Here is a 13755-nt window from a genome sequence, read left to right on the forward strand (position 1 = left end):
CAATCTCTTCCTTCCCGATCACAGCTGCATCTAACAGCCGTTGCTTACCTTTTCTACTCTAAGGAAAAGTTTATTTAAGGCATTATCTATTACATGATCTACATTTAGGCAAATGAAAAATTCAGAATATAACTGTAAGCCCAGAAAGTAGTATTTTAAATCTGGAAATGCTAACAAAAAAATACTATCAAATCATCCATTAATTGAGCACTTTAACAAGTTAATGAAACAACAAGGAAAATTCTGATCAACAGATCTAAGAGAGTGGTATTATTAAACCAAGATTAATTGAATAAAGACAACTGTCTAGGGGAGCTAACAATTTCTTTCATGCTATTTTTATGGGTTTAGTCAAAACTTTGGCTTGCAAAAGCAAGCACTCTGTTTTCCTAGGTATAAGGATAAAGGAATCTAGCAGAATGCATTACTTAGCATACATAAAAAATCAACAGGGCTAATTTGAAACTAAGAATAGAAAACTGGAAAAGTAGATCTGATTCCAGTATTAGGGAAATGTCAACATTTACTCATGAGAGGAAAAAGTAACAGCAGGGTAAGCATACTATTAGTGTTTTTTCAGTCTTAACATCTTACAATATTTTCCTAACAAAAAAAGCAAAGGAAAGTTTAATCTTCCAAAACAGAAATTAGCTAAAATACCCCAACTGATTGGTGTGCCAGCTATCCAAGGGAAGATAACATTACTAATAAATTAAAGGGCTGAAAATGTAAAAAAGTTTGGCATTTCTAACTGTAAAATCAACTATGTAACTTTTACAACAGTATAATCTTCTGTGCAATCATCTCCTTTCCACCATAACACAAAAACTGAATGTATTTAAGGAAAAGATCCTGGGTATTCACTCATGGAAAGGTAATAAAAATTTGACATTGGGATTACAAGATCAGGCCCAAAATAAAGAACTGGTAAGCACTTCCCTTTTACTTGTCTTAGAAAAACATTAAGAAACCATAATACTTGCCAAATATGAAACAGAAATATTTTTAAGTGATCGGTATAAAGGAAAATGCATGATATCTCATTGTGACTCTCCAACTTCTCTCTCCATGGCTGCCTCAAGGACAGCCAAGTTTCATTGCCAAGATGGTGGTGGGAATGGGGGCAAAAATAAAGGCAGCCATTTGCTGTGATGGAGCTGGCAGCACAGAGAAGAAATAGGCATAACTCCGCTATTGCCATGATTTCTGCACCCATGTCCCAGTGAACCATCAGAACTATTGGCATCTTGGCAATCAGAGAAAATTATTTTCCTTTATACCCTGGCAGAAGGCCAAGGATTGTTATCTACTGAATTCTAACAGATATTGTATTAACATTTTAGATTGCAGTGACTGATACTGATATTAAAGTGTTTGACTGACTATTCTATTTTATCTTCAAGCAAACGGCAATTTTGGGATCAGGTTCTGATCCTGATATAACTGAAACTTTCAATTAATGCCCAAGCTAGATAAGAACATCTAATATCTTTCTTCCCCATGTCTGCTAAAATAACTATCATCTTCCTTTGTTTCTATATTTAAACATTAATTACACTCAGAATTAAGTTAGCGAAAGCTGCACACAAAGCATTCTCATTTAAAAGAATCTATCTCTGGGACAAACTTCCATGAGAGATAAGATTATCCATGTTTGAGACATTTAGCAAATATGACAAAAGAGTTTGATGAAGCAGGACTGACAGATCAACAATAGAATGGATGCCTCCATCTAATATTTTGACAGACCCCACTGACATCTTCCAGCCTCACCTGGTAGCTCCTAAGGCAGCCACACATATCTCTCTGCATGCTTGCAAGTTCCCTCATCTAAATATTAAGCTGTTTTCTCCTACCTAATTCCAGTAAAGAACTTGGGAATAGATAGAACAACTTTTATATCCTTTGACAGGTCCACACAACTAGAAGGTGCATGTTGAACACATACAAATTACCCACAGGGTCAGATCCCTCGTCAAATGTTATGATACAGCTGCTTCAAAAAAGTACAAACCAAGGAAAAAAGGGTACTGCTCCTGCTAACCCTTTATATTAATGTCCATATCATGGGACTGGGAGATCTGTGTTCGGTGCCTCTTCAGCTCAAAGAGGTTCAACCCACGTATCTTAGGTCCCCAAAGAATGCCATTACCTGCCATAGGACTCCTTCCGGAAGGAAGGATAACAAGAGAGAGCATGTGGCTATCTAGCGGTTACTTAGCTGGAAGGAAGGATGCCTTTATCTGGTTTCTGTCTTCTGCAGTAAGGGTATTCTGCATTTAAAACTGAATACAAACACCCTCTATTTCTCCATTATGAATGCTGTCTTCTACACAGTGTAAAATCCTCAACAGAAAGGACAAAGGTACAGTGATGTTAAAACATTGATACTAAAACACTATAACTTCATGATGAAGGCACTTCTACAGAAAGACAAAGGTCTGCATACTTCAGAGGTCTCACATGTATCAGTTATAGCTATTCTTATGCAGACACTGAGACTCTAACCACTAGGAATGTAGATCTCAAACATCAAAATGATAGGCAACTCCTTAATTTTCCTGAATAAAGTAAACCAAACAGCATTATTTAGCTGCAATGTGTTGGAGGTATTTACCCAAGCTTCTGAACTTGTTGTTAGTGATCTGCACAGTCTTAATGCAGTAAGAAGACACCAGAGTAAAGGACTGATACAGTCCTTCATCGGCCCTTCTGAACAATCGTAACCTCCAGTGTGATTCCCAGCAGTAGAACTGTTACATATATTCTGCCATGTTCCAGTTGATAAAACATTCAAGAACTTTTGATATGATCTTTTATACAAAATGCAATGAGACCAAAGTCAATCATAGATCTGTGGTGGACCTTTTCTTACAGAGTACCCTAAAACTTCATCAGGACTAATAATCCATAGTCATTATTACAAACTAGACACAAACATTTTAAACCAGAGGAAACTCAGTGGTGCTGAGTAAAGCTGAACAGAAACGAGAGAGCTTATACACAAATCTGCCCTTGGTGGGGTGGCTTCCTCTTTCCAAGTCTGCCCTCATACCAGAACCCCTCAACACAGTCACACCTGGCTTCTTAAGTCCTTTTCTTTCCATCACCTCGAAAGGCTAGCTGTTTGTCTCTTCACCAGGCTTCTCAGCTGTCCCCCAGCCTTTGCTCCTGCTGTAGTCTTCCTGCAAGACAGTCTCTCTCCTTTTCTTTCCTGACCACCCATGTGCTGTGAAGGCTTTCTGCCAGCCCACCCAAGACAGTTTCATTTGGCCTATAACAAGCAGTCAACACACAAAACCCAATGTTTTCTGCTCTGCTGCTTCAGCAAACAGCTAATCAGGAAGACAAATAAACAGAACTAGTCGTCAGTGCTCAAAAGCATCTCCACTTAAGCGTTTTTGTCTTTAGTAAACATCAAGGTACATTTACCCACATCCGTAATATACTATACTTCTGATAAGAAAGTTTTGTTCAGGGACCCCCAGCGAGTGCAAACTAGAATATACTGACATCGGAACATGGAGTCATGTATAGCAACAGTTACACATCCGCAACTAGATGAGCATCAGTCAGTGGATAACTGTAAGGAGAAAGTTTGGCTAGAAGAAAATCTATTGCAGGGATCAGAGGATCAACAGTATCTTTAAGGCACAATTCGCAACACTAAGTTTGGAAAGAATTGCACAAGATTCACCAGCATGCCTCGAGTCCCTCGCACTGCCCTAGTGATACAAAAGAACCATAAATACAACATAAATCACCTGTTAAACCATCTAAACAGCTGTCCGTCCTTACCAATGAATTTCATCCCTTGTGTATGAAACAGGCATGAGGGCATTGAGGCAATGCACACAGGCCATTACCATAGCTTTTAACGAAGTGCTACATTATCTCTCCTCAGAACAAATCAATTCTGCAGCCCAGGGGTCAGGCAGAGCCAGGAGCCTGTCACACGCTGATTCAGGGCAGCCTTAGCGTTACTGCACTTGCTAAGAGAGCCCCGCTGAATGCTAGAAGCCAAAAGAATGAAGTTGCACCACCCCGACTGTCTGCAAGGGCTATGAGTCCTTCCACTTGCTCCCAGAACCAGGCGTACTAATGTCCATACTGGCCTACAGTATCACATTTGTTTATTTTTTTTGTTACTGTGAGATTTCTGCCCCTAAAAAAAAAAAGTTTACGTTCTCAGATATATATGTAGGGCATGTGTTAGACTATATGGAGCCCTGTTCAGGGCTTGCCACCTTTTGGTTCATTTTCCTGATAGAAAACATGACAAATCTAGACATAAGACTTAAAAGCTCTTCCAGAGCAAACAGAAATGATGAGTTATCCAAAGAAAGTCAGATACTCGGGGACAGTGATTACAATTAAGCTGCATTTCTAATTCAGTTCTGCAAGGACTTGAAATCTTCAGACAGTTCCTTAGGCTTTCCAGGACTGTCCTGCGCATTTTATTTTTACTTTTTTCACAAAACAAAAGGAAAGAGACCTGGTGATGAGGGAAGAGGATGACCACTAATGAAAGTCCAGCCATGGACATAAACACACCAGTACCGCCTGCAAGCGTACCACTACTGCCCCTGGGTTTCTTGCTTCTCATCGTCATACCCATTCCCAAACGCCAGGCACATGCGTGGCAGAGGCCGTATGCTACATCACAGCACGGGTGCCAGCAGTGCTTCTGCCCCAGCGAGGCAGCTGAGAGAGGCAGGCTCCTCCGGGAAGGGTGATCTAACTAGCAGCATTCGAGGCTCACTGGCTCCTTTATTCAACTGGGCTTCAGAGCAGCTACTCCTCTGCAAGGAGAAACCAAGATTCATCTTCTCCTTGTGAATAGCACGACATTCCCTTCAGACTTCTAATTTAGTGCAAATTCACAGACAAGTAGGAGCAGCAATTCTGCCTCACAAATGATAAGGAGTTTAGTTTGTTTTAACTATATGATAGGCATCAGCTGAATAAGTTCAGCTTCTGAGTGAAATTTGTTAAATTAAAATAAATTATCATGCCTTTTCATCTAGTAAGTCCAAAAATACTCTATTACTTTATCTACCTGGAGTGTTTTCTGGTTCCATAACAAATTCCTTCTGGCAAGCAAGCATTCATGATTAGTCATATTTTTAAATAACTTTTTATTTTGTCCAGGGATTTAAAATTAATATAAAGTTTATTGGGTTTTATTTGGAGGAATATTAAACTATGCTCAGATTCAAAAGCACCCTTAATTTATTTAGATGATCTTATTGTGTTATCAATGTACAGAAACCTAGTAATCACAAAAAGCTCAAAGAACTCTGGATTTTGAAGGAGTTTTTAGTTTTAGAGTAGAAACCATGTCTTGCAGTAGCCTCTTGTCTACAAAGAAGTGCTTCTTTCTCAAAAGGACCAGTCCAACACTTGAAACCTTAAACACGGGCTGTGATACAGTGGTCACCAAATCAATTCATGTTCCCTATGACAGAAATAGCAAACAGGCAGTGATGCTGAACTGATGCCTGCCTGCCATATCTGTCAGCGAACACTATATGTTTGCACAGGTTTATTTGTTTTCCAAGGGCGAGCAATGAGTAGGAGGATCAGGATCAGTCTTATAATAAAACACCCTTATGGATTTCTTTCAGCCACCCTCAAGGTATATCAGTTTTTAGACTCATAACCTTGACAACATCCTTTTGGAGATTGATATGCCACTCTTGTCTTCTCATACAGAGCTACTGCAGCACAAAAACAGCTGGTACTGCGGGCTCATTCACAGGTGCATGTGCTCGGGTAAGGCACACATCGCCATAGTATCAGGGTCCCCAGCAAAATGAAAAAGAAAAGCAGAGCTCCTGTTTCTTTTCAGAAGACAGAACAAATGGAATAGAAGTATGTGCACACCCAGGAACGACGCAGGAGAACTCATAATCCTGTGTGCAGCAAAAAAGTCAGCTTTGTGTTTTGGTTTAAACACTGTGAGTGCTTATGTATTTTAGCTCTTGGACCTTCTGTCCAGCCTGATGAAACTTTTAACAATCAGCCAAGATAAAGGGAGCAGACGTGTCTTTAAACCTATCTTCTCAAGAAAAAGAAGGATGGACTTGGCGCCCACACACCTGACACTGAAGAACTGTAATCTGGAACACCAGTTTGTAACCGTGGTAGTTGCTCAAGTGGACCTCAAAGCCTGTTTCCCCATGCCCTGCCTCAGCCTCTGTTTTTCTTGCTGCAGACTTGGGATTTCTTATTTGTGCCATATCCCCGAAATAAGTGCAATAAGCCTAGAGACGGCGTGCCAGAGTCAGCCGTTTATATCCCTGCTGAAGTCTGTCTGGAGAGCAGAATGCTCATTAAACAATTTTTCACACATTGGTGATCTTTCCTTCTTTTTCTTTTTCTTTTCTTTTACAATAGCCTTCAGAAAAAAGGACGGCTTTAAGAGGTGGTGCAACTGATGCATAATATGACTAAGTCAAAGGAAAGTAAAGATTTTTTTAAATGTAGATTATCGATCTTTGAAATTGTAAGGGCTCCTTCAAAGTCATTAGGGTTTGTCATGTCAATATGTTAGTAAGGACTTCTATAAATGAAGATTAATGATGCTAGGGATAATTATTGCTGAAGAAACTTGCATATTTCTCAGTATTTGGAAACTCCATGCAAAGGTGAGCAGGTACCTTACCTCCTTGAATGTACCTTACCTCCATGTCTGCTGTTAGACTAGGGGGAAGATTTTCTTTGACACAATTGAAAGTTAAACTCCCAGATTCTTTGGAAATCAATCGTAGTTGAGCTGTGTAACTCTGATTTGTGCTTTTTAAAATAATCCCACATATACAGTGAGTGCACCTGATTTGCAGATCTACTAGACCCACAAGCCAAAATCCTTCTGAATATTTTTTTCTTTCTAAAAGAATCTGAACATGTACAATAGCTGCTTTTCCAAATTAAACACTCAAGTCATGCTGCTTCTTCTTATTGTTCCCTGAAAGATTCCTTCATATATTTTGCTAAAGGCACAAAAAGGTACAATTTAAAGAAAAAGAAGAACCAAAGCTTTTTGTTAACTTGCAACAATGTAAAGAAGTCCCTAAAGCTAATAAACTGATTTTCCAGGGGGGGTCATGTGCATATTTTTTTTAATCTAAAAATATCAAATTAAATATTTCTCAAGTTATTTCTGCTCTAAGGCTGGGGCTCAAACACCAAGTACTGTCCAGATAATAAATGGTATAGCTCTGCTCGGGTTTCCCTTGCATGAATATATCTGGAAAGCTAAAATGGGTGGGGGATCATTTGATTCTCAGTCATTAAGCACTAATTCCCCAAATAATTCTTAGGATTTTAATTTGTTTCCCTGAAATACCTGGTGACAAGTTTTACTCATCGGTTTTTCAAAAAGACTAGCAAGCATACTTTGGCAAAGTTTGAATTGGATTGAGGCAAACACAGCTTGACCAGCCTTTGTGGACAGAATCAAAATGATCTGGAGATGGGGGTTTTGATTTCTAAAGAAAGATAATCAAAGAAAAAAGAATTCTGAATCCAGGCTAGGATATCTTGGCTATTTTTCAACAGACAACTGATATTGCAAGCCACAGCACAAATCCATACTCTGTTTCAGAGGAACAAAGGCTGAGCAAAGGGTGTCAGCACGATTCCTGTCTGGCATGATGCCCATCTTTGGTGGCCTGCAGGACCACATCAGACTCTGTTTTGTCTGCAGCCAAATTGCAACTTGCAAAAGACTTTGCAGAAAGTGCCTCTGCATCCTGAAGTCCCTAATCAGTGAGGAATTTGAAGAAAGATATTTTCACACAGCAGAAAAATATCTAGCAGCTGGATATATAAAATACCTGATCATGAAATCTTGGCATCAGAGGGAACATTATAAAATGTACACGAACATAGAGAGATGAACTGACTGGTGTTACTGGAATCCTTCCCTAGCATTTAACTCCTTAGTTCTTGGTAATGTTCATGCCCCAGCCCTACTTTACTCAAGTTCTAAGAGTTTATTCTGGTCTTGAATAAGCAGATAAACAGCCAACAGACACTATATGAAGATGATAAGTGGAGTTCAATATCATATTATACTGCAGATCGCATTTCAAGTTATAGTCACTTATAAGAAGACATGAGTACATGAATCCAGACAGCTTGATCCTTGCATTAGGGGTTTACAGAAACACATGCACACAAAAAAGGAGAGCTTTTTTACAAGCTTCAATAAACCATCACACCTTCTGCTTGTGTGTATACATTTTAAGCACTGGAATGACCAAGAGGAAACAAATCTCACATTGTCACAAGTTACTGAAGTTCCTGGTCCAGTGTTAGGAATGATGCATAGAAAACAGACAACACTGCAAAGCAATGGTCTTTTTTTGGTGATGAAACAATCACACTTAGTACACATTATCCATGAAGTTAGCCTTGACAGGTAACTGCACACAGCAGCAGCATACATGTTAGTAAAAATTGTTCCTTTCTAAGATACTTTCCAGGAATTAATTTGTGGCACACGTATGTGCTATCTGATATATTTGTTTTTATGAAAAAGCAGGTTTTATTATTTTTTTTTTATTTTACCATCTTCTGTTACCGTCTTTTCAACTGTACCATCATTTCAAAATGACCAACAAGATGCTAAAATTAGAGAATGTTGAAACTGGTACTGAAATACTTAAATTCCCTATAAATTAATAAAAGTCTATGCATTGAAAACTCTCCTTCTTTGGTAGTGATTATTAGACCAATACAAGAAGACACAAATACACATAAGGAAAAAAGGTCTCACAGACTAGACAGTTCTGAATTTGTTGACAGAAGCCACAGAACAGAATATAATTTCTTACCTTTATGGTGATTTGCCCCAGATGCTAATTTCCCCCACAGCGTTACAACAAATATTATTATTAGCAGTTTTCCTTTTGTTGCTTTCTGTAAGTATCTCTTATTCATCCTGGAAACAAAAACACACAAAAATAAGTATTTATCTTAAGACTTCTTCGGAAAACATTTCTTGTCTTAATTTAAGGAGAATTCAAGAAGTTTTCATAAGTGTCTGGCTGACAACCCTTGAGTCTTAAATTCTGTTTAGCTCTAAATGAGGTACATCATATAGAGCATGACTATAACCTCTCTCTCTGATCCTGTACTGGACTCTGGTCAGTACCAGGAGAATTCAACATCTCCACTCATCACGTTTCTCTCAAGGCAGAAGCAGTGTTCATAACCACAGCACACTCCAAAGCTGGCAAGAAGGATGAATCCATGCAGCTATGTTGCAGGTTTTAATGAACAGAGCAGCTCCACTAGTGTGTTTGGGGACAGTCATGGTCAATGTGACCCTCTCTGACCGTGTAGTGGAGTTTTTAACTTTGGGGATTGCAACTCCTTTTGGATTCTGCCTACAAGTCATAAGGAGATAACAGATTTGAATAGACATCCAGCACACACACCAACGCTCCCACAGAGAAATCCTGTTAAGAAGACATAAGTGGTTTGGAAACATGGACTCAACCAGAGCAGATTCACTAGTCTCTCTCCTGTCTATCTTTGGGTAATGAAAAGATTTGATTTACTGCACCAAGGAAATTGCACACAGCTACCCTCATCTTGCTCAGTGATGTTTTCACTGTGACAGCAAGCCACCGTGGTGGCTCAAGCACAAGGCAACACATAACTTATTTCTCAATAACCTCCTCCAAAGACAGAATACCCCTCCACCTGCCAAAAAGACAAGTTCAGAAATGTAGGCTCCAGTGCTTAAGAATTACAGTTCTGCGGAGAGTGGCAAGAGGTATAATAATGAAACCTTCTCTCACTTTTCATTCTCTATAGAAGTGCCCTAGGGAGCTGGCTAAGAAACAGCTCTGCATGATGGTCACGTTTCTGCTGATAGGTCAATAGGACAATGACGCCTATTTCAAATCACTTATACTAGAAAAGCTGCAAATTTGATCACTTGAACAAAATTATTGCTGTTTTGTGATGCCTGGAACTAGGGTGCTTTTCTGAGCTGAAAAAAACCTGTATTGCTTCAGTATGGTTGCACATTTGTCTCCTATTATGTTCATAAGAAGCCCAGAGGAATTCAACAGCATCTCTTTTGCTCTGTTCATGTACAACACTATCTTGGGCAACCACAACTCTGTGAAAGGCAGACTGCTTTAATACAGAATTAACCGGTAGCCTGTTCAAAGTCCCAAATCTCTTTCCATTGCTTCAAAGCAATTCCTTTCCTCTGAGCAGACTTCTAACAGAACACCACATGCTGATAGGGTAACTCCCCCCACACACCACAATTCCACTCATGATTTCCAGACTTGTAAACAAACCACTTCCCCCAAAACTGCCAACTTTGCTCTCCAGGAGATTGACAAGATCTTGTTAAGCACCAGTAAGTTTCCACACCAGGCTGCGTGTAACAAAACACTACAACTCAAATGAAGAACCCAATGAGGAGTGTATCAAACACTTTTAAACCTGAATTCAGAGCAAACAGAACTCATCATCCTTTGACAGTAGTCACACGTCTACAGTGTGTTTCCCAGAGGTTCAGATATCACATTTATCAGGGAAAAAGAGAGAGGAATAAGCAAGGATCCACTGTCTAGGACGGTGGATGTGCCCCTGAAAGCCTGACTAATTAATAATCACAGTGGAGGTCACAGTGTGCTGTGAACCACACCAAGCTCTGCCTTCTTGCACTGGTTCCAGGGCCTTTGGAGTGTAAACTGCATATTCATCATCAGCTCCAGGTTTATGAAGCACTCAAAGCTAAAGGGAAATATATTATTTGTCACTGTAAATAAGAAGAAGAATATGAAACTGGAATGCACATTCAGCACATGCTCTTTCACAGCTATCTCTGTGAACAGAATATGAATTAACTCTTTCACTCCTGGATTCTCTTCCTGCAGCTGTTATGATGCTGGTGCCAAGTCATCCCTCATTAAAATCAAATCTTTCTTCCTCACCTACCGAACACTGCTCAAAACCCAGTGGGACTTGCACCATTAAGCAAAGTTGAATCTAATACAGTTCATTCCTGTACTCTGCTGATGCCAGATTCACTCGCTGTGCTGCGAGGCTGGCAGCAAATGCACAGCAAAAAATGCAAATACATAAGGAAAAACAGTAGCGGCAGGGGGAAAGAGAAAACCAAGCTATCTGCCTGTGAACAGCAGCCCCTCAGGGTAGGTGGCAGAGTGTAGATACAAACCTCTGCCCACAGCCCAGCACACCAAAGAGGAGTAAGCCAGAACTGAATATAGAAGAGACTGTTCTGCAAAGTAAAGGAAAGGTTTCAGCTTTGATGCAGAAAATCTGGGCTCGGTGCCATTCCCAGATTTTCCAGTCATGAGAAAAACAATACACCACTTCTGTACCCCAAGCCTAATACACTATTCTGTATTACTTATTTGTGGGATTCATCTTTAGAAGGACAAAAATCATAACTTGGTTGTTTAGCAGTCCCATAGGAGTCACAATTAACAGAAAAGTCAGGAAGTGGAAGTTCTAGCTTGGGACTAACAGTTCAGAGGCCATCAGCAAAAGTACCAAAAAAAAAAATATCTCAGCAGTTAAGGAATTCATAACATACAGCAGCTTGAATAAAAAGTTGGAAGATGATGTTAAGTTTCAAACTAATTATACAGTATAACACTAGACCTGCAGTTGTGTTGGCCACTCACAAGGGTCAGTCCAAGGACAGACGAGTGGCTGCATAAGCACAAACAAGGTACGAAGCACTCTGCTCCCAGCACTGCTGGTACACGCACAGAAGCCACACTGTAGCAATACAGCTCTAGAAATAAAAAATGAAGAGTTTGTAGTCCAAGAAACTCAGGGGGTTGGGATGGATGCATCTCATCAGCAAAGCAGGCAAACAGCAAGGTAACAAGGAGAGGCCATGAGATATGCGGAGTATCTGAGTGCATGCATTATCACCCAGGCTCAGAAACTATGATGCTGGTTATTTTTTGAGGATTTGCAAAACAGCCCATGATATAGCACTGAGAAGACACTGGAATCGTTTGACCTCAGCTCTGAAATATAACTATTAGCCTCTTCCAACCCTGATCCATGTCAAGTTAAGTGCATCCAGGAAATAAAATTTAGTCTATTACTGTACTGTTATTACACTAACATAACAGGCTGTGTTAAATAGAACAAATGAGCTCTGAAATGAGGTCTGCTTTTACTAGAGGTGATGTAGAGCTCCACAGACAAACTATAGCTATTAACCTGAACGGTTTTCTCTGTGAGACATTTTCCTCCTCTATTTACCTTCCTTTCCACCGAACCTCTCCCTTGCTGTGATCCTTACAGCCTTCAATAATGCCACATAAGTCAAACATGATCAAAACTAAGAATCTCCATGCTGTAGGAGATGCCTACATTTGAAAACCAATTTTACACAAAAATACAAATTTTATGTGTAACCAAAATTTCCTTCCATTTCTATACTCGACATGTTGGAATTAAACCCAAGGAATTCTCAGCACTTTCACGCAAAAGAAATGCTGTCATGTTTGAGTTCATTTTTCAATGTGCTTAGAGGCAAGGAAGAAGAAAGATAGCTCCTTTTGTGGTTCCAGGGACACATTCAAAATAAAACAAAAAGATGTCACCCACACAATTCAAACAGGCATTGGCTGAGTGTGAGATGACTCTGCTGTGACCAGCTCTTCACTAACACCATAACAGAATGAGTAAGTTCATAGGGTTTGTTACTTTTGCTCCATAAGGTTCCTTTTCCCTGAACGGCGCTCCATGAGACCATCACCAGTCTGATACCATGGGCTCAAGGATAGACTGTTTTGGTGATTAGTGACAAAAACAGGTTAAAAATTGCAGGATTTTTTTCTCAGGGTGAAACCACATCTGACGCTGCAAAGAAGCTTCACAAACTGCTGCATCAGCAGAAATCCTTCTCATGGCCTCTGTGGCTCATCAGAAGCAAATTGTGAATACACTAATAGGTTGCACAGGCTCTCCTTGCTGCTCCACCTCACTGTCAGCCCCCTCTCAACAGCAGATGTGGCCCAACCATTTGGCTGTACTGAATGTACTGCTACGCGCAGATGTGTATTTTCAATTTCACTGCAGCAGTGTAGCTTTCATAAGCTTATGAGTTTCTCCCATCTTCCTTCTTTGCTTCTGGGCTTGAGATCAGACACCTTTCCAACAGTGCAGAAGTAGAGGAGAATCACATGGGAATTACCTTACATTGTACGGCCAGTGCTAAATTGCCTTGCTTTCCTATTTTAAGTGAAGTGTAACCTCATGTAATCTTTATTGTTGAGGAGAAAAGAATGTAAGGAAAGAATAGCTTTCATTCTTCCCTTAAGAGCTTATACACAAATAAAATTCTCATCTGTTTCCTAGGAGCAACAGCATTTTTTTCTGTTACTCCTTTTCTTTCTTTTCTTTACAAACAGCAGCTTCTGTGAAGCTGTTCAAAATTCATTTGTTCCTGTTTTACATATGTAGAAACTTTCAGTGTCGGTAACATCCATTTGTCTTCTGCAAACACATACACCCTGTGAATGCAAGTGTTCATAAAGAGAAGTGTACACCTATTTCTCTACTGAATCCTGATGAAATGTTTAAGAGACGAAAATTAGTCCCACATGCTCTTACTTTTCTTTTTACAGCAAATATTTTATTTGCTACTTCAGAGAAACCCTAAATGAGTAGTAGAAATCACTTCTGACCCCAAGTCTCTTGTACAGAAATAATGCAGCCATTTAAATTATG

The 13755-nt window shown here is 39.7% G+C and overlaps 1 protein-coding gene across 4 annotated transcripts in view; it reads right to left on the reverse strand.

Annotated features, from left to right (window-relative positions):
* Positions 1 to 13755, reverse strand: part of TAFA2 (TAFA chemokine like family member 2) — a 199215-nt gene that overhangs the window by 51152 nt on the left and 134308 nt on the right. For all 4 annotated transcript variants that reach the window (XR_012834004.1, XR_012833997.1, XM_075745299.1 and 1 more), the window contains exon 2: positions 8844 to 8950. Coding sequence is in view for 2 of the 4 variants with exons in the window: in XM_075745289.1 (XP_075601404.1) it covers positions 8844 to 8950 (107 nt within the window). In the remaining 2 variants the exon portion in view is untranslated. The remainder of the gene's footprint in view (positions 1 to 8843; positions 8951 to 13755) is intronic.

Source organism: Balearica regulorum, chromosome 1 (assembly GCF_011004875.1).
Source record: "Balearica regulorum gibbericeps isolate bBalReg1 chromosome 1, bBalReg1.pri, whole genome shotgun sequence".
NCBI lineage: Eukaryota > Metazoa > Chordata > Aves > Gruiformes > Gruidae > Balearica > Balearica regulorum.